This window comes from Dermacentor variabilis, chromosome 1 (genome assembly GCF_050947875.1).
Source record: "Dermacentor variabilis isolate Ectoservices chromosome 1, ASM5094787v1, whole genome shotgun sequence".
NCBI lineage: Eukaryota > Metazoa > Arthropoda > Arachnida > Ixodida > Ixodidae > Dermacentor > Dermacentor variabilis.
The window spans coordinates 156,605,782-156,631,285 of NC_134568.1; the positions used below are offsets into that span (position 1 = coordinate 156,605,782).

A 25,504-nucleotide genomic window follows, 5' to 3' on the forward strand; every position below is an offset into this window, starting at 1 on the left:
TACAAACTATTTACTAAGGTAATCGCAAATAGAATCAGGAACACCTTAGACTTCTGTCAAGCAAAGGACCGGACAGGATTCCGTAAAGGCTACTCAACAATAGACCATATTCACACTATCAATCAGGTGATAGAGAAATGTGCGGAATATAACCAACCCTTATATATAGCGTTCATTGATTACGAGAAAGCGTTTGATTCTGTCGAAACCTCAGCAGTCATGGAGGCATTACGGAATCAGGGTGTAGACGAGCCGTACGTAAAAATACTGAAAGATATCTATAGCGGCTCCATAGCCACCGTAGTCCTCCATAAACAAAGCAACAAAATCCCAATAAAGAAAGGCGTCAGGCAGGGAGATACGATCTCTCCAATGCTATTCACAGCGTGTTTACAGGAGGTATTCAGAGACCTGGATTGGGAAGAATTGGGGATAAAAGTTAATGGAGAATACCTTAGTAACTTGCGATTCGCTGATGATATTGCCTTGCTTAGTAACTCAGGGGACCAATTGCAATGTATGCTCACTGACCTGGAGAGGCAAAGCAGAAGAGTGGGTCTAAAAATTGATCTGCAGAAAACTAATGTTTAACAGTCTTGATCTGCAGAAAACTAATGTTTAACAGTCTCGGAAGAGAACAGCAATTTACAATAGGTAGCGAGGCACTGGAAGTGGTAAGAAGTGGAAGGCCTTGAAGAAGACAAGTCGACTTGTCGAAACGTTGGCTCCAGCATTCACCTTGTTCACGTTTTGCTCATCGTCTGGAAGTGGTAAGGGAATACATCTACTTAGGGCAGGTAGTGACGGCGGATCCGGATCATGAGACGGAAATAATCAGAAGAATAAGAATGGGCTGGGGTGCGTTTGGCAGGCATTCTCAGATCATGAACAGCAGGTTGCCATTATCCCTCAAGAGAAAAGTGTATAGTAGCTGTGTCTTACCAGTACTCACCTACGGGGAAGAAACCTGGAGGCTTACGAAAAGAGTTCTACTTGAATTGAGGACGACGCAACGAGCTATGGAAAGAATGATTGGTGTAACGTTAAGGGATAAGAAAAGAGCAGATTGGGTGAGGGAACAAACGCGAGTTAATGGCATCTTAGTTGAAATCAAGAAAAAGAGATGGGGGGGGGGGGCATGGGCAGGACATGTAATGAGGAGGGAAGATAACCGATGGTCATTAAGGGTTACGGACTGGATTCCAAGGGAAGGGAAGCGTAGCAGGGGGCGGCAGAAAGTTAGGTGGGCGGATGAGATTAAGAAGTTTGCAGGGACGACATGGCCACAATTAGTACATGACCGGGGTTGTTGGAGAAGTATGGGAGAGGCCTTTGCCCTGCAGTGGGCGTAACCAGGCTGATGATGATGATGATGATCGTTCGGAATGGCGTATGATTTTCATCGCCTCTCTAGCGGCCGGTGTCAGGGATATGGGGGCGGAAAATGAAAACGTCGTAGTGCCATCTGAACATTGCACGGTGCCTATCCTTGTTGGCTCACCCTCGCAGGCTTTCCCTCACACTTACAGCAGCATACGGCGCGCGGCCGCGATGTTATCGCACTTGGACATTATACAGAAACGGCGACGCCGCCGGTCGAGATTCGCCTGCAATGTCCATACAATTACGATCGCTATAAAAAAAATCAAACGAAGGTTTGTGTTTCGTTTCCAGTCTATGGCACGCTGCATGTGTAACACGCAGAAGCCAGCGCTCCGCGTAGCGACACTCGTGCAGTGAGGCTGAACGGTCGCACCGGCTAGCTGAGCGACGGACAGCCGTCAGGGGAGAGGAGGGCGAAAGGAGAGCACGTCACTATCACTTTTGCTTGTGATTTACTTTCTGGCCATCCACAGGCATTGACGTTGACTGTATGCCTGACGTAATTGTGACGCGATTTGACACGGTCAATGGGAGGCATACGGAGTTCCCGCCTCCTGGTGTAGATCGGTTGTCTGCTGTATTCCGCCGCGTGCAGCCGCAGTTGTCTTTCGCATAGCCGTTAAGCAAGCCCAACCGCTTTGTTGCCTTAGCTGCAAGATTCTGTTTTGCCGAGCGCTCCGCTTACCGTCTGTTAAAGCCATGGCCACAGAAGACAGCCAAGTCGCAGGATGTTCTGCGGAAGTCGAAATCACCGGCAAGCATGAACAGGTGGGAGCGTCGCTTTTAGGCTTATCCTAAATGACGGTTCCTCTAGAACACTCGTTTTATAAGGGGACCTTGGCTTTCACGTTACTCATGCGCGTCACTCTCCACACTTAATATTGTTGGCCTTCTTTCACGCAGTGCAGAGATGTGTTCCGTAGTATATAGCTGTTGACTGTTAACGGGCCCTTGAAGCAGATATGAAACGGAACGCGTAGTTGCGATGGTGAGTTCAGTGTCGGTTATTAAGCCGCAGTCGCCTCGTATACCTTGCTGTGCTGATATTCCCACAGACTGCTTGATATACCTTTGTCAGTTAACGTTTTTGACTATTTCGTTACTTATAAGTTGTAGTGCTATTAAAGTCGCTTGCCTGTCGTTTCCGAAGTCTTTTTTTATTTTTTTTCACGGCAGACAAGGGCGTGACGCGCGCCGTGGTATTTGCCGCTCCGGTCGGCCGCGTCCCTCTGCACCACGCGTTCACTATACCGCTGCGGGAACTTTCCCCTATTTGAGATCTTGTGGGGAAACCGCCGTGGTTGCTTAGTGGCTATGGTGTTGGGCTGCTAAGCACGAGGTCCCGGGATCGAATCCCGGCCACCGCGGCCGCATTTCGATGGGGGCGAAATGCGAAAACACCCGTGTACTTAGATTTAGGTGCAGTTAAAAAGAACCCCAGGTGGTCGAAATTTCTGGAGTCCCCCACTACGGCGTGCCTCATAATCAGAAAGTGGTTCTGGCACGTAAAACCCCATAATTTAATTTTTTTAGATCTTGTGGGGAGGGGGGCTGCCTGGAATCAAGAAAAGGGTGCAGCGTGCATACTGTCGAAAGCCACAGCAACGTGGCCAAAGTCTAAGATCGCAGGCACGGTGGCCAAACTGCGTATGTACCTTCCGTTGTGGTGTAGTGGCTATGACGTTGCGCTGCTAGCACGAGGGTGCGGGATCAAATCGCGGCAGCCAGCATTTCGACAGGGCGAAATAACACCTCTGTACAATTCACAGCAAGTGGTCAAAATTAAGTGGGAGTCTCCCACTATACGGCGCGCCTCATAATCGGATCTAGCTTTTGGCACGTGAAACCACAGAATCTAATTTGCTTGCCCATAGCCCCAAGAAACGAAGTAGGTGCTGCTTTCTACTACCCTCATGGGAGCGCGGCTCAGCTCGCTGCATTCTGACCTGTACAATCTAGCGCGATTGCAAGGTTATCGCGCGAGCGTCGACCAAACAGCGCCACGGCCCAGAATCCTCTTTCGAGGAGATATCAGGCGAGCTTCCCTCACACGGAGAAAGGAAAATACTAGGAGTGAGTGCCACGTGACAATTTTGAAGCCTATATAGTCATAAAAAATTTAGAGTAATGGGATGATGGGAAATAGGCCCTCGCGTGATAGACAAGCGGGAGCTTTAGTCAGCTCGCTTTGGCTGCGTCTGCTGCGGGGGTTTTGGAATATGCGCACGTAGTCGGCGTGGCAAACGAACGCCGAGGTTGAGTGAAGGAATTCAAGTGTGTGAAGCAGTCTGGTCTGTGTTTTGTCGGTCAGGTAAAACACTGAACCACTACGCGGCTCGGCGCTTAAGCAAGCAGCAGACAGGCGCCAATGCAGCAGCGAACGATCAGGCGTCGGCATTATGCCCAACAACCCGCGACGACCAGGTAACAGACGACTGGTCGCGTTTCGGGGCGGTTTCAGGGAAACGACGAAGCCTTTCGCCCTGCAAATGTGTGAAGGCAACCAAGCCGCCCTCCCGACGGCGATTCGTCGCGTTTGGGGCGATATTCTGGGAAATAATGTTACGTATTTCGCCTCTGCGAACATGCGCAGGCGCTCAAGCGAGCGTCCAGGGTCCGCAGCGACTGCTTTTCCGTGTGAAAAAAATTCGTTACATCTTGTGCCTAACGATGGACTGGCGAGCCGGGGACCCCGACCCACTGTTATGGCAGACGGTCCCAGTCGATGCTGTCGTTCTACAATGCCTTCTGCCTCCCAAAAGACCGGCGAGAACTCAATAGGCACGTCTCCAACAATGTAAGGACGTAGCACCACACAATCTTACAAAACAGTGCACGTAAACCTCAAGGAAAGCTGACGACTTCGGCATTGTGTAGAGTAATGCTATCCGTTCCCTTCACAACGAAAGACGCACAGCAGAGCCTTTCACTAAGCAAACACGCGACAAATAACTATCCTGAGGAAGATCTTGTATCAACCTATATACATAGTATGCACGTACGTCATTCAACGATACTCCGCGGCTTCCGGTTTACGGCAGCGCCATGTTGGGGACCTATGCCAGCCTATGCGCGCGCCTGTTGATAAGGTACCCCAAGATGGCGGAAGGTAGTGCGGCAGCCGACGACAGCAGCGGATGTGACGACACGTGCATACTATGTATAGGCGCTAGACAGCGGAACAAAAATTAGCAAGAAAATACGCACCGGAGTTTCCGGTACACAGCAGCTGATTTGACGAAACAATAGACCACGCTCGGGCCCACACTCTGGACGTTTCGAGGAGAGAACGCCGACTAATTGCGGTGGTAAGTGCAAGTGATGCTTTGAAAATTATATCGCCATGGGTCTGGCTCCCCAGTCCACCTCCACGTTTCGAGGCAACACATTTGAAGCGAAGAACGCGACGCCCGCGATAGCAGACACCCACGCGTACTTCTTACGTGCCTCGGACGGCAGGCGCCACTAAGCCACTAATCGTTACCACGTACCAAACTCGAATGGTCCGGCAACAATGTGGGCCTATTCCTACCCAAAAGGCTCCGCGCACAAGGCACCGGCGAATGGGAGGGGCGGCTTCAGAGGAGGTTGGCTTGCCGAGGCCACCGTTACTATATATATATATATATATATATATATATATATATATATATATATATATATATATATATATATATAAATTTCTTGCACTTGAACAAACTTCGCGCGACTTCGAAGAATTGTTCCCTTTTATACAAGGCCTCATAGTAGGAGACAATTCAATTTAACAGCCGGAGTCCTCTCCCACCGCCAAGAATCTGGCGTCTCTCGGTGTTGTAAGCTTTCTTCGTGTAATCGTCGTATACTTCGCTGTCACTAATACTGCTTCGCCTTTCCGGCGAAATTGCAGACTTTTTTTTTTCTTTTTCTGTGAGTCCGAGTATAAGCGCTCCTGCGCGTGACTGCTGTTGATTCTGATTTCGAGTGAAACCGCCTTGGCCTCATTGCGGTTACTGAGTTTTACAGGGTGCCCCAACTATCATGCACCAAGACTTAAAAAAGAGCTGTTGCGTTACTCGAAGAAAGCTTAGTGCACATTGTTTCCAGTACAGTGGAGTAGCCACCAGTAATTCTTTCGTTCCTGAAGTTTAATTCGACAATTTCAATTATCTAATTCGAGAAGTACTGTCCTTATTATCAGTGTCACTGAGGTATTTAGACACCCCCAGGCACCCCGAAATGACGTCCAACTGCTGTGTTTTAAGCGACGTACTAATAATTGCGTGCAATTTTTTTTCCGACTGGCAAACAAACCTCACCAAACATGAAAAGTGCCACGTGACTGTGCAACCACCTGCATTATAAAGCAGCGCATTCAAATAATTTGATTGAAAGCAACCGCATGGCCTGTCACAAACCCGAAAAGACAGCGCATCACCTTGATAATGGTACAGAAGGAGCACCAACTGCAGGTTTCGTGGCTTTGCAGCTATTCATTCCTCTCTGTCACACTTATTTCTCAAGGCCGACCGATCACATTGATAACAAAAGCCGCTTGATAACGCGGCCGAAGCGCACCCTGACCACGCACGAAACGCGAAGAGCAATGTAATAGGCAAATCATGTTTCAAAATCCCAACTTTGCTGGCACCTCATCGACAGAGTGCGCGCGCAGCTAGATTTCGCACCAGAAACTTGCTTTGGACCAAGGCCAAATTAAAGTGGCGGTTTTAGTTCTCATAAGAGTGTATACGTGCTGCAAAAACAGGTTCGCGTAAGATCAAAGCCAAATAAACAGACCGCGAAGCGACTCGCGTGTTGATAAAAGACAAAACCGATGCATTCAAGAAAGTAAATAATCACTGCTACATTAGCTGAATTGGCAATCGGGACGCCCCCCCCCCCCCCCCCCCCACACACACACAACGTAGATTTGTGCCCTTATCTATGCATTCGTAAGCGTCGTTTAACACCAGCGGCTGCCTAGAGGACGCGTTCGATTAGGTCTCCTTCTGCATCTACGCAGTACTGAGTCCGCTGTATCACATCTTCAGTGGCATCCTTGATGACCGACGCTCGAATTCTACGGCAGACATCTGTTATCCCTGTCTTGAGCTAACCTGAAGTCCGTGTCTATCATGTGCGCACGACCTTTCGCATAACCCCAAGGAAAGAAATCTAGTGGAGAGCGGTCAGGTGACCTAGCCGGCCAATTTACAGGCCCGTGCCTTCCAATCTATTGCGCATGAAAAGTCGCACTCAGCCAGTTTCGTGCTCTGCTGCTGCTGTGTGCTGGTGCTCCATCTTGCTGATACCACAGAAGTGGAAGGCGTGAAAGCGCGACTTCGCTGGGAAACTCATCCACCACTCCTCAAGGATTTCGTCTACGTAACGCAGCCCAGTCTGTGTGTGATCGAAGAAGATGGGACTGATTATAGCATCGGCGTAAATTCTGCACCCCACATTGAACGACCACTAGTATACTGGTGCCGTTTCTGCTTTACTTAGTGTGCATTGTAATCATTCCAATAGTTTGCATTACGTAAATTTACCTGGGCGTTTCTGTGAAAATTAGCTTCATCTGTGCACATGATGTTGCTCAAAAAGTCCGGTGACTCCTCGGCTTTTGCGAGGACCCAATTCGAGGCAGGCCTCTATTTTCCAAGCATTGGTGCTGGTTAAGGTGGTACGGGTGAAAGGCCGTCATTTAGAATCCTCCAAACTGATGACTTGGATATTGGTACCTGGGAGGCAACGTCCCGCACGCTAGCATGTGGGTTTGAGGCCATAAATGCTAGAACATCCGTGCGTAGGCTATAGGAGTCAAAGATGGAGTCCTCCTCCGCTGTTTCTTGAAGCCATCGGTTTGTGTCAGGTTTTCATAATTTCTGGTGATAGTCGGTGCGTTTGGTCTACCGCCATACTTCCATGACTGATATATATATTTGCGACCTTCCTCTTGTCATCTGCAGCCTTCCTCTTGTTGCCATTTGCAGCTGCCAAGGCAAAGATAATGTTTTCCTTCTGCTCATTTGAGAAAGACATGGCGGGGACGAAACAAAACGCACGTTTAAACCTTTGCACTGACGCTGTCAATTCGCTTTTGTCGTGATAGGCGTCGTGGAAAAAAAAAGACATCCGTGCACTTTATCTACGCTAAGACAACAGCTATCACAGCTTGTTTCCAACTAACACCAAGCGCGACGTGTTATTTCGGCCGGAACGCGGCAGATAAGGCACTAGCTCGATCACGTTTTACAGCGAAGCTGTATATGGCTAGCCGATTCGTCCGTCCGTCTGTCGCCTGTACAGGCGCCCAAATCTTTAACTGGCGTGCGCGAGCGGCGACTTTTCCGTGCGTCAGCGCCGTATGACAGGGCGAGGCTGGAAACAGCTTAGCAGACGATGGGCCCAGCTGAGCGCGCTGTCCGTATGCACTTAGCCTCAGACTCTTTGCAGCCGCGCCCCGTCATACGGCGCTGACGCACGGAAAAGTCGCCGCTCGCGCGCGCCAGTTAAAAGATTTGGGCGCCTGTACGCCGAACACTCTTTGGGCGCAACCCCATGCGAACGCGCGAAAAAAAAAAAAGCGAGAGAGGCGCGCGATTGGCTGCGCCAGTAGTCATGCCGTTGCCCTCCGTCGCAGCCGAGCGGTCGTGCAGCAGTTTCTCTCCGGCTACGAAATGGGTAGGCCACGCGTCATACGTACTCCTGAGAAGCAGGCAGCTTTCGATCAGCAACGCCGCGAGCAGAACAGGGAACGAGCTCGTCTATGCCGCCCCGATGCTGCAGCCCGGGCACAAGAACAGTCTTTTGCAGACGAGCGCAAGCAGCAACTGCGTACCGAGGATCTGGCAGCCTACTAAGCCGTCGTTTATGAACCGTCCGGATTAACCCAGTGATACTCCCGGGCCGCATGGTTCAGCTTCATCTGTACGGGGTGCTTGGGCGGTGACTTTTTTGCTTTATTTCCTTTATTTCGTTCTGGCTAACTCAGAAAGAGCCTGTTTGAGGGCGCTGCTTTGTGATGCAGGTGGGAGCGCAGCCACGTGGTATTCGCCATATTTCTCAGGGTTTACTTATCAGTTGCAAAAAATTAGTACTACGTGCCTACAAATGACTCATTGACACTTTGATAATGATAGTATGTCTCGAGTTAGACAATTAATTACGATAACCTAATTAAATCTCAGTAACGGAAAACTTACTGGCAGCTACTCCAATGCACTGGAAACAATATGCACTAGGTTTTCTTCGAGTAAAGCATTGCTTTTTTTTTAATCTTCGTGCATGATAGTTAGTGAAGACACCCTGTATATATTTATGACATTTGCATGCAAGTGACGATGTTTCCATCCGTAATAAATGTTGTAGATTATTAGAAGTATTTTTAATGAGTCGTTAGCTTTGTTTACCGGAAAGAAAAGCGATACTGAGACATATCATTGACGTGCATATCACACGCCGTTGATAAGACTCGGCCGAAGGGGTCACTAAAGTCTACAGCTTTCTTTCAGGGTCAAAAATGCACGCAAAGCATTTTGAAGTGAGGTGAACATACAGCAACGTATTCATTGTCTAGTCATAAGCCATTCATACCTTTATAATTATTAAATGGCTACCTCCTTCTTTTTAAGATAATAAACTTTGTCCTGTGTATATATAAATATATTGTGTATGGTGCATGATGTTTACAGTGGAAATTTAAAACAATGTTGAAGTTAGAAAATACGGATGAGGCAGCCGCCGCTGGCACTTCTAATGCGCTTGTTCTCCTATTGTCAGGATTTGCAGAAATAAAGCAAAGTACGAATTAAAATCCGTGCAGGTCCGCGCCAAGAGCGATGCAGTAAGCTATTAGCCCCAATAAAATTTTATGTGAAAAGCTCGAGGCAAGTCAAAAGAAACCTGAAATGATGTGGGTGACAAAACTCTGGCAATGACACGTTAAGGGGGGTAGGCTTCGGCATTGCTGGTGGAGGGGGGGGGTGTTGGGCCCCGGATACCCCCCCTCCCCCCGTAGTCGGCGCCTATGCTCCTTGGAACGGAAGGAACTTTGGTACTATTGACCAAGAGAATCTGGCGGTCCATCAGTGACTTGTGCGTTTAATGTGTATATCCTTCACTTAAGGTGTGAACACGAAGTACACGGCTCTTCACTTCCACCTGTTATATTACACGCAATTTTCACACGAAAAGGCAAAGTGCTGCTTTTCATGTAATAGACAGTACACGAACTTCGAACTATTTACGACTTCCAGACAATACCGTTTTCGCCTCATCACTCCACGACAGGGACGAGAACAGCGGGGTGCATAGGGTGTAATTGCTGCCGTTCGTCCTCCAGTTGCTCTCTTTCCAACCAGGGACTAAACACGAACTCTCCTGAATTTGCACACGGCATGCACATTCCCGCAGTTAGTTCCTTAAGAGACGAAAGCGCGCTCTTTAGGGCTAACTGTCTAGTTACTCCCGTTTTCCCCGCGGGATTTTTCTGTCGGGCGGTCGACGCTCGCGCGGTAACCTTCCAATCGCGCTACACTGCGCACGTGCGTCCTTCCCTTTGTAATGTGTAAGCATTTTAGGGCTGCTTTCCTGGGAAATATGTCCGTCTGTCTGCAACGTGTGACACGATGTGCTCCACAGGTATGCACGGGATCCTGTGGGGCTATATATGAAAATGCCTTATGACTACGTATGACTACAGAGTTAATGACTATAGTGAGTACGGAAGAGCTATTAAGAGTAATTAAGTTTACTAGGCCGATTAATTACTATGAAATTAAGCCTAAATAAGTCTAATTAAGATTAATCAAGGGTAAGGAAGCCGAATGTAGATTAAGCAGTTCATTTATTATTTTACTTAATCAGCGCAACCAGGAGTAATGAAGGCTAAACTAATTAAGCCTATTACGATACGGTAAGTGCGGTATACGGTACGGTATTACCGTTCCGTACTAACATACCGCGATGACCGAAGACTGTTTTAGCTGCGTGAGCCGCTCGATGCGTACGGTAATGTGATAATGATGATAGCGGCTAACATTGGGGCTTTGCAGAATGCAATAATTATGCGCTGAGCGCGAAATGTTCATTTTGACGAATACTTTTAGAAAGCTTTAGCTTGTCCATACGCGCATTATTTTTTACAGAAGTGCCCGGCTACGGCAAACTTAGACGCCAGTCACAAGGCCGTTCGTCCTGCAACACGTGAAACCTTTTGTTGCATAGGTGTTCTTATCTAATCAATACATAAAAAAGGGTTTGTTGTCAATTGCACCGCTTCTGACACTTTACACCGGTAGATAAGTATAGTTAGTTATTGCAATAAAATCTCTGCGTCCCCTCTAAGTAAACTCTGCATCACTAGATGGCGCCACCTACCTGGTTTTTTTTATGCCACTGTTTACTTGTAATTTCGTCGCTCCGCAGAAGATGATTTAAAGTAACCTGTTGCCTTGGTATTATCATGGTAAAAAAAGCACGCGAGACGTGGACTCTGTGGCCGACATCAGCTTCTCACTGTTTTGGCTTGGTGCAGCTCGGCTCGCGACAGACGGTGCCAGCCGAGTTTTTTAGCGACTCCGTACCGTCTAGTATGCCGTACGGAAAGTCATCCCGTACGGTAATGTTCGCGCATGCGCAGTCCTCGACCGGTACGGTATTACGCACTTACCGTACCGTAATACGGCACTGCTAAAACTCTCTATTAGAGTGTTTTAGTTGAGCGCCTTTACGGTACGCTCCGCTCCGAGCTGCCCCGCTAAGCCACAGCGGAGCGGCGGGCGATTTTCACGTTTTAGTTACACGTTTAGCGTAGCGGAGCGAACCTTTCGTAGTTGCAGCGCCCCCTGGCCAAATTCAGGGTAATGAAAGAAAATAAAAACACCTTATGATCACTCTTATACAGTAAAACGTATATATGTATATATATAACTATTCATCCATGAAGTGTCTAGACGTGCGCTTGTAATGCGTTACCGGTCCGTTTTATCCAATGCAAAATAAAGCGCCGTCTTGGGGAACGCCACGTGTTAGCCAGCGCGCTTGCTTTTTGCATCCAATCCAATCCGTTCTGACGCCAACGCTAGCCAAAGCGCTGCGAGGCACGCTCCGCTAGCTCCGCTCAGGCAGCTTCTAAGCGGACCGTGTTCCTCGCTCCGCTAGACCGCTTACGGCTAAGCGGACGGCGCATGCGCTTCCGCTCCGCTTAACTGCTTAGCGGAGCGTAAACGCGCTCAACTAAAACTCTCTATTATCTCTTTACCGTACGCATTGAGCGGCACACGCAGCTAAAACGTCTTCGGCCATCGCGGTCGGTTAGTATGGAACGGTAATACCATACTGTATGTGCCTGTCCCGTCTCGCTTGCTGTGTGTTGTTTTTCGGCGCTACAACCCTTTTCTGGAACCATACCGTATACCGCACTTATCGTACGGTAATACGGCTCTGCTAAAGCTGTATTGTTTTGCATGCCGGTAAATGCCGCACGAGATGTGAACTTTGCCATTCTTCGTTGGCGTCGGACGACGTGTGCACAATATACAGCTTAGTTTCACGTACGCAGAAGCTTTGCGCACGCAGACGGGAGAGTTCTATGTGCGCTACGCGCCGAATGCGTGGGATGCTTATATCGCGTACGCAACAGTCGTTGTGTAGAGGACTTGGAAACGTACAGATCCTTGCTCCCGCATGTCCACTGGCACCCTCTGCCGCAGGCATGAACGCTACTCCATCAAAGTTTGTTCAAGACGAGCCGGAATCGGAGCCAACGCCGGATTCCCGCACCTGGCGAACTGCGCGTCCGTGCTATAGCTTGTGCTGCCTTCTCGGCCTAGTAGCTTGCAGATACCGTCACGTACTACGTGGGGCACTCAACACACAGGCGCAGATTTCACGTGCGTGCGTGAGACGCGACGGGGCTCCCTATACGTTCGGCACAGGCGCATTTCGATCCCGCAAGATCTTCACATATACGTAGCGCTTCTACGTACGTGAAACTAAAACTATTTTTATAGCAGTTGAGAAATGCATTTGAATGTCACCGTGGCGCGCAGTTCAAATTTCATTTTGGATGTTCACGTGGACGCCACTATTTCTGATTTTGGGGCCTACGACGCGCAAACGCGGTTTTTCTCAGCGACCCGCAGTGCGCTAAGCTAGCGGACTTGTCGCGGCAACCCGCGGCGGCCGCGGTGTCTGCGCCACGTGGCAGACCACAGCTACGTGCAACTACGGTGTTTGGTTGGAGCATGACAAGGCTAGAGTGCGCGCTCGCACTCATATGCTCCTGGCTGGCTGTGCTATGTGGTGTGCACCGGCTTTGTTCGGCACCAGCTTGACCGACGGATAGTGGCTATATCTAACTTGCGCATTTTGAAGCGCTATCGATAGCTCACTACAAAATAGTCTGCCAAGACGTCTCACCAGGAGCGGCCATGAGTGAGCGCGCGCTGGCAAGCACGCGAGTGGTCTGACCTTAAAGGGACTGACAACCAATTTTTATGGCGCCCGTCTTTTTTTTTTTTTTTTAGTGCAACTGAAAGCTTATTGGTCTGAGTGTCCGATCATACAGTGGTAATGCGCAAAGCGCCGTGGAACACTTTCTAGCAGCATTTTCCGATCTGCTTTGGGGATATCATCATCATCAGCATCAGCGTCATCATGAGCCTGGTTACGCCCACTGCAGGGTAAAGGCCTCTCCCATACTTCTCCAACTAGTTGTGCTCAAAAACATGCTGGGAACAGTGATAGGTGAGCGCGATAGCGATTATACACCGACATTCGTAGGAAGCAGACAAGTGCGGCTCTAGCTGTACGAAGGTAATATTTTGTTCATCAAGCCCATGCTATTGTGGTTCATGATTTATGAGGCATTAAATTATTTTTGCAATAATAGGTGGTGTCCGATTCTACGCCCCAGCGACGGCTCCCGCCAAGTAACAAACGGATATCGAAGGCGATGCTTTTGCTGGCTGCATGCGCCAAGCTTTTTTAGCCAAGCCAAGTGGTAGGATATGTCAGTAGTGCTATTATTGCAGTGCTGGCACCCAGTCACTGTACAATACATCGACGACATTTTGAATCTGAGACCTCAGAACGCAGGGCACTAACTCGCAAACTCGCGCGCGTACAACAGCCCTCATGTACGATGCGATGCACTGAACATGTCTGCCGCTCCACTCGTTACCACGAAAACAGCCTCGCTCGTTAGCGTGCACTTTTTTTTAACTTCGTAATACGCACAGAATAAAGCGCTAAAGCTTAGCATATACCAACTGCAATATTAAGCAATAAGTATACACGTGCTTAATAACAGCCCACTTATGTACAGTTCTCTTATACTACATCCAAAGTACCAAGACTTCACCGCCAGGCCGCGCCACATAGTGGATTTTGACTTTCTATGCCAATTCTAAATTGTAATTCCTACTTAAGCCGCGAACAGCGTGATGGATTCTGTCACTATAAATCATGGTCATTTCATTTCCCTCAGTGTCGCAACACATTCCGGCCAGCTGTCAGTCCCTTCAAATTTCGCGCGGTTCGAGGGTAGTTGAGTGTTCAATTATAGTCGAAATTAGCGAGACCCGACGGCTACGACACCGATAAGCAGGGTGGCCGAAGGTAAATTACTACGCGGGCGGCCGCAGCCGAGCGTGAGGGGACGACAGTCGGCTTCTTCCGGAAGTACGTAATCATTATCGAAATTCGAAAGCAGATTTTCGCTTGCTTCAGCCTCGTTATTAAAATGCGTCAGTAAATATACAGAGTAACAGTAGGAAGAAGCGCGCTGATCCAAACACCCTTCTTGATTCGTGTCAGCTAGTGGCCAACAGCAGCCGCGTATGGGAATCTGCTATATATTACTAAATAAAGTGCCCAGAAAAGAATGAGCAGGCTTCTGTTGGAAATAGCGTATGAGAAAAAGGTCCACGCGCCGCGCACGACAGCAAAATTTGGCTGAGATGTTCACAGCAGCGTATGCTATCCACGGACTGTTTTTTGATCAAGCCCGAGGAGTGGTTCAGGGCCCCTTTAAGGCGCATGTTGTGGCGGCACCAATTCGTAGTACAATCAGATCATGTAGGGTTATCACACGTATCACTCAGAAATCGCATTTCAAATGCGAATGTCCCAAGTTCTGATTTTATTTTACTTTCTACACATTATACGCACCATGTTCCAAATCGGGATAACAGCCTCCTTAGGGTGGCAGGCCACACAACGTTTTTTTTAATCGGAAGCTAGGATTTAAATACCCTTTTTTCCCCCTTGATAAGTACGTTTTAACTTCAACCATTTAAAGTGCAAGAAATCGTTCATCTTACTTTTGGCAGATATTTTTTGTCATAAAATGCAGTAAAAGTGCTAATCGCGCCAGCAATAACTAATGAATTGCTGACTTGAGTAAAGCTTCGGCATTTATGTAGCTAAGTGTGGGACCTATGCAATGTGATAAATATTAAGGAAGCAATGTTCGAAAAACTAAGCATAGCGAAAAACATTGCAATTTGGACCAAATTTATTTGCAAAATGAGCTGTAAATGCGAAAATATTTCATAAATTTCTTCTGTTCTAGTTCGCTGCGCACATATCTGTGAGGAATGAGTGTGCAAATTTTCATATCAAAATATTCGTTCAGGACGAAGTTATCAAAGTTTGCGTAACATTAGGTGGCGCAAGATCTTGTTTTGAGAAAAACTCAAACAAATCTTTCAAACCAGGTGAAAGATGTCAGGCAACACAGAGGCCTAAAATGCACCAGCTTCACTTCTGGAGCTCCCATGAAATGCGCTAGTCGCTGGCTCAAGGTCGAACAAACCTGACCAGGCTTAAAACAGTGCAGTTGCACGTCTCTATGCTCCTTCCTGCTTCCGCCCCGACGTAGTCTCCGCGGTGGGATCACTGTACCGAGTCAAAGGGCTCACGTAAGCATCGCAGCTTCACTGTTAAAAATTAAATTGACGTTTTACGTGCCAAAACCATGATCTGACTATGAGGCGCGCCGAAGTGGGGGACTCCGGATTAATGTGGACCATCTGGGGTTTGTTAACGTGCACCTAACAAAATGCGAAAACACCCGTGTACTTAGATTTAGGTGCACGTTAAAGAACCCCAGGTAGTCGAAATTTCCGGAGTCCTCCACTACGGCGTGCCTCATAATCAGAAAGTGGTTTTGGCACGTTAAACCCCATAATTTAATTTTTAATTTTTAACGTGCACCTAAATCTAAGTACACGAGCGTTTTTTGCATTTCACTCTCATCGAAATGCGGCCGGCAGCTCAGCAGCGCAACGCCATATAGCCACTGGGCTACAGCGGCGGGTCACAACTCCACTGGGAACAAAGATAACGTGACAACGTTCGACACGCGACCTCTTCACGTAAGCGCAGAGAGGAGTCAAATCCGTTATGTCCGTAATATTGAGTGCTCCTTAGCCACGGATTGCAGCCAGTATATTCGCCTCTAAGTAAAAATAAGTATTTTAAACCTCATCTTTCTTATTTGGTGCCTGTCTTCTGTCACGTTTTTCCCGAACTATGCATGAACCGACTAGCCCAACGAGTGCTGCTAATTTTCCTGCGCCCCGGCGGCAAAAGCTGACAGGTCATCACAATGAAATTGCTCTTCCACTGTGTTTAAGTTAGGTTAAAAAGAAAAAGGTAACTTTTCCAGACTATCACGATCTTCCTGCTGTTTCGAGAAAATTACGATTACAAACTGACGCCACCAGCCTCAACACTTCCTGCTCACCTGCAGCTTGAATATAAACACACTGCGTACTCTGATCCCAGGTAGCTATACCCGTTGCTAAGATCTCAAATATGGAAAAATCTCAAGCAGCAGTAGTGACCGGGTGGCGCAGAGGGATGTGATCGAACGCATGCAGCCGTTAAGAGGAAGCTTTAGCTCGGGCCCAACTTCGACGTGGCCTATTCAAATACGTGTAAAACGCAAAAACGTTTTTCTGAGATAGCCCCTGGACCGATTTTAATCAAATTTGTTGCATTTTAGAGAGTTAAATTATAGTGACTGTTGGTAGCGCAATTTCGATTTAGGTCCAGAATTGTTAAATTTTCAAAAATTCGAAAGTTTGAAGAAGATAGAAGCACGAAGTTTAGATTCATAGCTCTCTGCATGAAAAACAGATATCACGGTTCTGTAAACGGAATCAATTAGATCAAAGCGGACAAATTAGATACGTCATTTTATATCTTACGTGAATTTATTACGCCGTATACAAGGGTTCTGCAAAAGCTGTATTTCCATATTACTAAACTTTGAGATTCATGTGTAACATATCAATTTTGTTCGCTTTAAATTTACTATTAGATGCGATTCACGGAATTGCATTATCAATTTTCGTTGCTGAGTTAGAGTTGTAAACCTGAAAGTGTCGTCTATCGAAAATTTTCAATTTTTTGCCAATTTCTAATAAAAAATTGACGACCTAAATAACAATCCGAAACCAACAGTCACTAGATTTTAAGCTTTTAAATGCAACAAACCTTCTCAAGTTTGGTGCAGTGGTTGCCGAGAAAAACGAATTCTCCTTTTACATGTATTTAGATAGGAGCACCCGAGCTAAAGCTTCCTCTTAAGGCACGGTCGACCGCGGTGCGCCGTGGGTTGACGTCTGCTACAGTTCAGTCGAAGCGCCATTTGTTTCGGTTCCTAAGCTGAGCACTCCAGTTATGTTTTTGGGATTGCGTGAAGAGATCGCGTCCATGGCCGTGACGGCTGTGGTTTTATGGAAGGCACTTAAAACGGATAACGTCTTTTCGCATCATAACACTGACATATAATCAACACTCTAATATAACTTGCACAGCGAGAGCGGCAGCAAACTAAATAAAATTAGGGTATTGAACCGAAACTGAACCTAAAAATAAAGCTAGAGGTGCTCGGTTCAGGTTGGCCACCTTCTCTGAAACTTTTTACCCACGGACTACCTGCACTCATGGCTGTGCGTGTGCGTGCGTGCGTGCGTGCGTGCGTGTGCGTGCGTGTGCGTGTGTGTGTGTGTGTGTGTGTGTGTGTGTGTGTGTGTGTGTGTGTAAACACGTGCGTGCGTGCGCATTTGTGTAACGGTTGGCGGCCTGAAGAAGCATGCGTAACTTTTTTTTTTCCTTTCTGTTTTAAATGTTTCGTGGAGCGCAGGGCCGCTGCCTAGTTTCCGTACAGAATAAAGTTACGCTGCTTTCCTGCAATTAAATTCCGGTTGTGCAAACGAACGAAAACTTGTTCAAACCTTCATTTTTTCACTCTGGAATTGAACAGAAACAAAGAACCGGAACGAAAAAAAGTTTCAGCTCTACCCTCTGAAGTTTAAAATAAATTTCTACGAGCCGGAAAGCAGCAGACAGACTAAAAGGCAAATAACGTCACCGGAGTGCCGTTCGCAGCGCCGCCATCGGTCGTGTGCACGAAGCCGATGTCAGACCGGAAATGTCAACCTACGCGATATCATTCGTATATCAGTACTATTTGATTAGCGCGGGGAACTTAGTAATGTCCAGTGGAATCGATCAAGGATTGTGCGCCCCGTACCTGAGTAGTAATGTTTTCGTCGTTTTATTCCAGCGTCGGTAAATGAACATTCGACTCAAGCTAGTGCCGCAGTATTTTTCTTCCGCGGAGCGCATCTTTGCGTAGGTGTGCGTCTTTCGTGCAAATCAACTGGTATGCTCTTGTCCTTCGGCAGCAAACAGAGCGACAAGCCCAACTGGTGGAAGAATCGAAGTTCATGTCTAAGTACCCGGGGAGAACAGTTCCCGGAGGAGCTCTGGTTTTCCAGAAACGACAGAAGAAAGGGGTGAGACTTGCAGCACAGTCCATTAGAAAGTCAGTCTGATGGGCAAAATTCGCACATGAGTGAACTGCTGGAAGTATACGAACCGGCTCATACATTTTCACATGTAAAATGTCACCAAATTGTCTCGGCGCTGCACTACGTACCCGCAGAGAGTTTGTAGCGCTGGCGTTAAAATAGCCACACAGCCGGATAAAAAAACAAAAAAAAACCTAAGAAATGCATTCCGTTTGCTTTGCAGAGTTCATTGTGTGCTACTTTGTTTCATCCCGTTCTAAAATATGGTCAAATCTCAAGTAAAGGCCTTTCGTATTTTGTAAATCGACAGAGGTGTGCAAACACGCCGAATTACATTAAAGGGACACTAAAGGAAAATATTAAGTAAAGCTAAAGTGATTAGCGCTTGAGAATCTCTAAGGCATCAATATTATCGCGAACAGAACCTTAATAATGGAGAAATTGAGGTAAATGCAGGACATAATTAGACTCCCCTGGGATACTTGCCCGATTCTGTCACAAAAGGAAATAAAATGCTACTTGTCCAGTTCTATTTCATCTTTAGAAAAAAGAATTCATTGAGATTACACTTGAAAACGTCGAAAGGTTTCGTTTTCGCTCGACTCCGTGCCATCCACGCTTTAGCGTTTCACTAGCTTCATTATCGTGCAGTGCTGCGTTGGTTTTGCTGGCTCGTGAAACTCGCACAAACTGAAAGTAGCAGAGAATTCAACTTCCATGTGATGTCGCGGGATGCCCGAACGGTCCACGACATTTGACCAAAAAGCAGCTGCAACGGCAAATCTACCGCTGTCTTGGCTCGGTTTCTCCATGGCCACGCGTTTCCGCTTTGGGCAATAGACCGTACCGCCGTCTGTCGTGCGCCGTTTTACTGCCAGACGGTAGCAAAGGGCAGTGACGGTGTATACAGCGTCACCCCTCCCCCCGGTTGGGTGGCTGGAAATTTGAATTTCGAAAAAGGTATTAGGACCCTCCAGATGCAATTTTCTCGTAAACTTAGTATTCGCACGAAACAAGCGTTGCGAGGTTTCTGGAATGGTATTTAAACAGTCCTCGTCGACTTAGTAATTGCCTTGCCTTTAGAGTCCCTTTAAGCCAAAACTTCGTGTTATATACAGTGTCGGCAGATGTCTGGCACCAGATGCACCAGACGGTTTGCAAGTAACGTACGTAATGGCAAGCTCATTTTGTCAGCTTTTAGTGGCTGTCATTTGCTGAATGGGAAGATGTACTAAGATCTGGAATGGAGTCTGTCTCAAGAAATGCATTGTAATTTTTCAAGGTCATGACTCATATTAAGTGCCAAAAATGGAGCAATTGAAGGTCAGGTGAATACAAAGCTCGCGCAGAAGCTTAAACAATTAGCACGGGACCGAGTTTGAGCGTTTAAGTGGCAGTATGAAAACAGTCCATGTGGAAGCAGTAAGAGAAGCAGAGCGAGCGAGAATAACGTCAAGTTGACTTTTTATTATAACAGATTACTCAAGGTTGCAAGAAATCTGAATGCGTCAATTTCATTTATAATGTCGTCTTTGGGGATATGTCCAGCAGAGATAATTTAAAGGCCAACTGCAACGAAATTTTGAAGAGCGCAGAAAGGCTAGTTGTAGATAGTGTAGATAAAATTTTGCACGGAGGCTTCTCTTAGACTCAAATACGAGTGAATGCGCCACGTGAACATGTCTGACGACTGGTTTCGAACACAGTTCATTTACCCCAGCAGCCAGATTTGACCATGGACTGCCCAGTGAACCATGCTGGAGTGAGAGGTTAGATACGGGCAGACAAACAATACCGCAAAGTGGGCGAATTTCCCAAAGAATGCTACTCGCATATAAAAGACGCCGACGACGTTATCGGTCGCAGGCATTCTCGGCATTACATCCGGGACTGGGTATGCAGCGCCCACGGTGCGCTGAAAATCTCTGAAGGCTGTGGTCTGGGATCTGCGTCATATCCGCTAACCACCAGGTACACGCACTGTCTGCTTAGGTGTTTAAGGGCTGTTGAGAAACACATGCAATTATCCGCACTGAAAAGGTTGCTGCAATAGTATACAGGGTGTCCAAGCTAACTTTAGCCAGAGTTTAAAGATATGCCGGTGCTTTCTAAGACGACACGACTAAATGCATGTTGCTGACTATCGTGTGAAGTAAGTCAAACTATTTTTTATTCTGCTTACCTGCATAATGAATCAACATTAATTAACCAACTTCTGAAACAACGAAGTTGGGCAAAACATTCCAATTAGAAAGTTGTAGAGCGGTTTGCAAAACGTCCGACTGAACAGTTTGTAATTTCCGATATATTATGTTTTTTTTTTTCGATTACTGCAGATGCCCGAGAAAAAAAACAAAACACGTGACATGCCTGCTTGCGCGCCATGATTGCAGTGTTTCCAAGCGTTCCGCGTGCAAACAAACATAGCATTCAACAGGGTGCGCTACCGCGACAGGGCAACGACGTAGGCGTTGGCTGTGCGACTGACACCAGCAACCGTTATCGCTTTCACTGCGATAACGGTTGCCCTGTCGCCTTTTAACTCTTTCCGTACCGCGCCCATTGTGTATCGTTAGCCCGCCAACGATGATTTGAAAGGCCACTTTCGAGAGCTTTCGCGCCACTCACGAACACACACTGCGCTATCGGACGTGAAGGAGAACTATATTTTTATTTTACAAGCAGTTTACTTTTTTCTGCCACGCGGTGATTTTTGAACGAGTTTTGAAGATTTGCAATCGTTAAAGTAGAAAGCAAAAAATGGCCACCCGCTATCGAATGCCTGAAATGCCGCTTTCGAGAACATCTGCGCCGCTCATGGACACACTTCACCATCGGATGTGAAGAACTACATTTTTGTTTTCTAAAGCAGTTCGATTTTTTCCCAAGACGCGGTAATTTATGAACGTGCTCCGAAGTTTCGCGATCGTCAAAGTAGGAAGCAGAAATGGCTGCCTCCGGGAGCAGCGCTCGCGCACCGAATGATCGCAGATCTCGCGATTTCGCTGCGTTTGCGGCTCATTCTATCGACGGATCGAGCAGCAGCGAGTCTGAGGATGCTGCCTTTTCGTCGGACTCTGAGAGGGACTACCGACGCAAACCAGCCCGGGACATCGGCGGCCGCAGCCCGGCACGCCCAACTGTAGTGCTCGCTGTTAAAATTTTTTCGTTGAACAGGTATTCCACTAAAATATTTATTTCTTTCGGAAATGGTGCCTATTAGACGGCAACATATTTTGTATCTCAATTTTTTTACATAATCTTCTTAGTAGATACAAGCGTGTCTTTAGAAACTTCGTTCAGTGTTATCTCACAATCTTGATTCTGGCAATTTATATCTTTATTTATGACATATATTTCGTTAATAAAACTTTTATGCTTGAAAAGTGCATTCATTCTGCTTTTTGTTTATGTATTACATAAAATATTCAGTGTAGTAGTTCCTTCAGAACAGAATCTGGCGTAATCTACAAAAACACCTATTTTTCCCATGGTAAGGAAAGAGTAAGCAAGCAGCAGCACACTCGGCTACAAGTTATGTTCGTTTGTACGCGGAACCTTTGGGAGCATTGCAATCACGGCGCGCAAGCGGGCATGTCACGTGGTGTTTTTCTTTTGTATTTTGCGGGCATCTGGCAGTAAGCGGGAAAAAACTAATACGTAATAGATCGAAAATTATAAACGGTTCAATCGGACGTTTTGCAAACCGCTCCACAACTTTCTAAATGGAATGTTTTGCCTAACTTCGTTGCTTCAGAAGTTGGTTAATTAATTGAATAATTCCGCAATTAAGCATAATACAAAAATGGTGACTTACTACATACACTAGTCAGCAAAATGCATTTGGTCGCGTCGCCTTAGAGTGCATCGGCATTTTTTTAAACTCTGGCTAAATTTACCTGGGACACCCTGTATACATATTCATATCTAATTTAGCCAAAGTGATATTTCGTTGCATTTGGCCATTAGTGGAAAGACACCTCACAACAGTAAATTGCTATGCGAAAGAACCACGTACCAAGTTACAATGAATATACTTGATATATCATAATGACGATTCATTGCCAATAATGATTAGCCAATTTAGCAACAATAATTCTTTTCATTAACTATATGCAAAAGTGTATATAATGTGGTTATTCCTCTTCAGATACAGCAGTAAAATTGTGGCTCTGAAAAAAATATTGCAGGTAAATTAAATGGATGAAGCCGTGAAACCTCTCTAAGTGTACATGAAACAGATTTGGGCAGGAACAATTTCAAACAGTACCTGCTCTGCACTTTAGCAGGAAATCTAAAGGGCTGCCACATTCCATGCGAAACAATGGTGATGGACTATGAAATTGTATAGCCATACCTGCCTGGGCAGACCTAATTACCTTGCTTAACAGATGTTACAGTTCTTTAAATGCTAAAATCGGGACCGGTACCATTTCAGCTTGGCTACATGGTTTCTTCTAGGCTGGTATCTGCACATATTTGTGAAACAAAAAATATTGTCAACTAAACTGGACTGGCAAATTACACCTCTGGAATACTGGAAATGTCATTCACCATGAGCGAAGTGTTAACCAGAAAGTATGCACATATGAAAAACAGGCTTGAAGTTCCCGTGCTAGCTCCTCGTAATGTAATGAGACTTGAGCAGCGCCTGCACAAGAACTAAATGGCTCAAAAATGCGAAAATTGAAACCTGCGATATTGATTTTTTTTTCTTATTACGTGTGTGCAGCAAGTTTATTTCGACTCGGGAGACTACTACATGGCCAAGGAAAGAGGCCAGAAAGTGGTTCTGCGGGGGCTCCCCACCGTTCCCCAAAACCTCATGGGAGTGGCCATCACCAAAACGGAGTCACTGCCACCGCGCAAGCCTTCGCCGGTGCAAAGCAAGCTGGCCTCGGAGCCTTTTCCTACAAGGTTCAAAGTGGGGGCTGCCCACTCTATACAGGGCTCTACGTGAGATGTCGTGAAACTCTTTTGCTGTTGCTGCCCCCAGAGGCTGGATGCAACACTTGGGGGCACTCGGATGATTTTATTTGCTCACAGCTGGAAGCAACAGGGGCCACTGAACCTAAACTGGTCAGATGCTTAGGAGGTCAACCGATCCACTTTTTGCTCGCCTTGGTGAGACTGGACAAACCATTAAGACCAAGCCATTGATCTGGTGTTTCAAGTTCAAAAGTAAATGCACTAGTGCCCGTTTCATTCATTTCAGTCCATTTTTTTCATGGCATATCATACTTGGGCCTAATTCACAAATCTCTGATATAGTTGATCACAGTAATGTCTGTAAAAGTTACAGCATGAGAGGCTCACCTTGTTCAACAGCTGGGATGGGAGCAATATTGAGCAAACTATTCTGGAAGAGGCAACTGTCTACCCTATGGCCACACGGGCCCATTTGCAGCTTCAGTGTTTACAGAATTCATCGAAATTCATGAACCTTAAAGCTCTTCGGACACCCGTCTTCAAATTAGGCCAATTTACGCTTGCAACGTTCACACAGCATTTCTGTAGGAAATTGAGGCACTCACACATTTAACTATTGTGATATATTGGCAAATAGTATACAGGTGCAATATGTTATCAGTGCCAGTTGAACTGCAACTTTTCAGATGATCCTCCTTTGCCATTTTACCTCTAGCAAAGTAAAGTTTTTGACAGGGTGTTGCAAATGAGTTGCATTTTCTGCACGACAAGCTCAGGCACATGTCAGGATTTACTTTTTTAGCCACACTTACATAAAAAAACATTCTTGCAGAAACACTTCATTGGTAAAACAGACTAAAAGCAGAACAAGACCAAATGCTGGGCTTTCCTGCAAGATGTGTAAATGATCATGTTGGCCTGCTTTCTTGCAGCAAAAGTGTCCGAAAGGAGCACTCTCCATGCAGTGGCACAGACTCACTTCTGGACAAAGAAGACAAGGAAGATGCAGTTCCTGTTGTTAACCCATAGTTTTCCTGGTGCCCCTAGTTCCTTTTTTCAGTCAGTTTTACATAGACCATTTTGGCACCTTCTTAAATGCCATCTTTCCCATTGAATAGTTGTTGGACCTGCAGTTTGTAGGTCTGAACCAGCCCTTCAGCTTTAATTAAAATAAAAATGAGCTTGGTGAGAGCTCAGTGACATTTTACCAATCAGTATTGCTGGCTCTGTTTTACTCTGTGTTGCCGATCTACATTTGGGTTCCACTTACCAGTACATTAAAGCTATGCTGATTGCATACACTACAAAATAATATTGCAGGTAATTATGTAAAATATTTCAGCACGAGAAAAAAAGCCATAGTGAGCACGGATAGTCGCCAAGTCTAATCACCGAGTGTTGGTTTTTATAATTTTAACTTTTCTGGAGTAATATTAGTGGTATGTATAAGCAAATGTCATTTCTATGGAGCATTTATCACCTATGCATCACAATAGCATACCTCATAATGTGATCTTACACAGAGCATATTTTCCTGTGATCCATGCCATTGGTGCAGTAAATAAACAATATGCTGATTTTTTTTTCCATACCAATGTCCATTTGCCATCTCTTCTTGAATCAACAGTGAACACACTGCAGAACGAACCACTGTTTTTATAAGCTGATGAAGAAACAATGCTGGGAATTACAAACAGGCTTTTGACCATGCCTGAACAAGTTCAGAATACGAAGAAAGAAAGCTGTTTATCATGCGATTATTGCACTTAAAAAAGAAAAGCATGACAGACTAATTTCAGAAGTAGTCGTCTGGATGTTGGTCATTGATGAAGGCGACAAACTGTGCCGAAGCGGTGGCACTGTCATCATCAACTTTGTTTATCTGCGGCTTCTCCGCATGAGTGTTTGCTGCATTGCAGTGCCTGTCGTATCTTGCCACACAACGATAAATGTCACCTGGCTCACCCGCATTTCCTTTCTGCAACGCTGCGAGCCCGGTACTTCCAAGTCGTGAACGGCATGCGCGCTATCAGCATGACAGAGCATTCTCGACAGTAAAGTAGCGAGCGCAGCGTTTTCAAGAAAGGAAATACAAGCAAGACAGATGACGATTATTGTTGTGTGGCCAATATACACCCCAAAGGGTGCAACTGTTTTTAGAGTGTTGGTCTATCGGATCAGGTGATACCACAGCTTCGCTGGCCAACCAGCTTCACAGCATGGATTGGAGCCGCACGGTGATCGTTTGTCAAATGAGGGCTAACGATGTGATGCATTTGCAGCGAGTCAACTCCTGTTGAACAAATTAGCCAAAGTACAAAATGCCATCTAACGATATTTAAGTTCCAGTACTAAATACTGTTTAGCAAAATATTTTT

The 25,504-nt window shown here is 46.3% G+C and overlaps 2 protein-coding genes across 4 annotated transcripts in view; one reads left to right on the top strand and one right to left on the bottom strand.

Annotated features, from left to right (window-relative positions):
- Positions 1–25,504, bottom strand: part of LOC142587263 (N(G),N(G)-dimethylarginine dimethylaminohydrolase 1) — a 95,338-nt gene that overhangs the window by 42,140 nt on the left and 27,694 nt on the right. The window lies entirely within an intron of this gene.
- LOC142587281 (cAMP-regulated phosphoprotein 19-like) lies at positions 1,784–25,084 on the top strand. The gene is made up of 4 exons (XM_075698157.1): positions 1,784–2,151; positions 18,072–18,182; positions 22,930–23,114; positions 24,059–25,084. Exons 1-4 carry the CDS (start codon positions 2,083–2,085, stop codon positions 24,153–24,155), a joined length of 462 nt encoding a protein of 153 aa, XP_075554272.1. The 5' UTR covers positions 1,784–2,082; the 3' UTR covers positions 24,156–25,084.

Excerpts from the sequence above, each read along its gene's own strand:
- LOC142587281 (XM_075698157.1), top strand. The coding sequence starts at position 2,083 with ATGGCCACAGAAGACAGCCAAGTCGCAGGATGTTCTGCGGAAGTCGAA. Across the intron at positions 2,152-18,071 it reads TCACCGGCAAGCATGAACAG|CAAACAGAGCGACAAGCCCA; the intron begins GTGGGAGCGTCG and ends GTCCTTCGGCAG. Across the intron at positions 18,183-22,929 it reads AGAAACGACAGAAGAAAGGG|CAAGTTTATTTCGACTCGGG; the intron begins GTGAGACTTGCA and ends ACGTGTGTGCAG.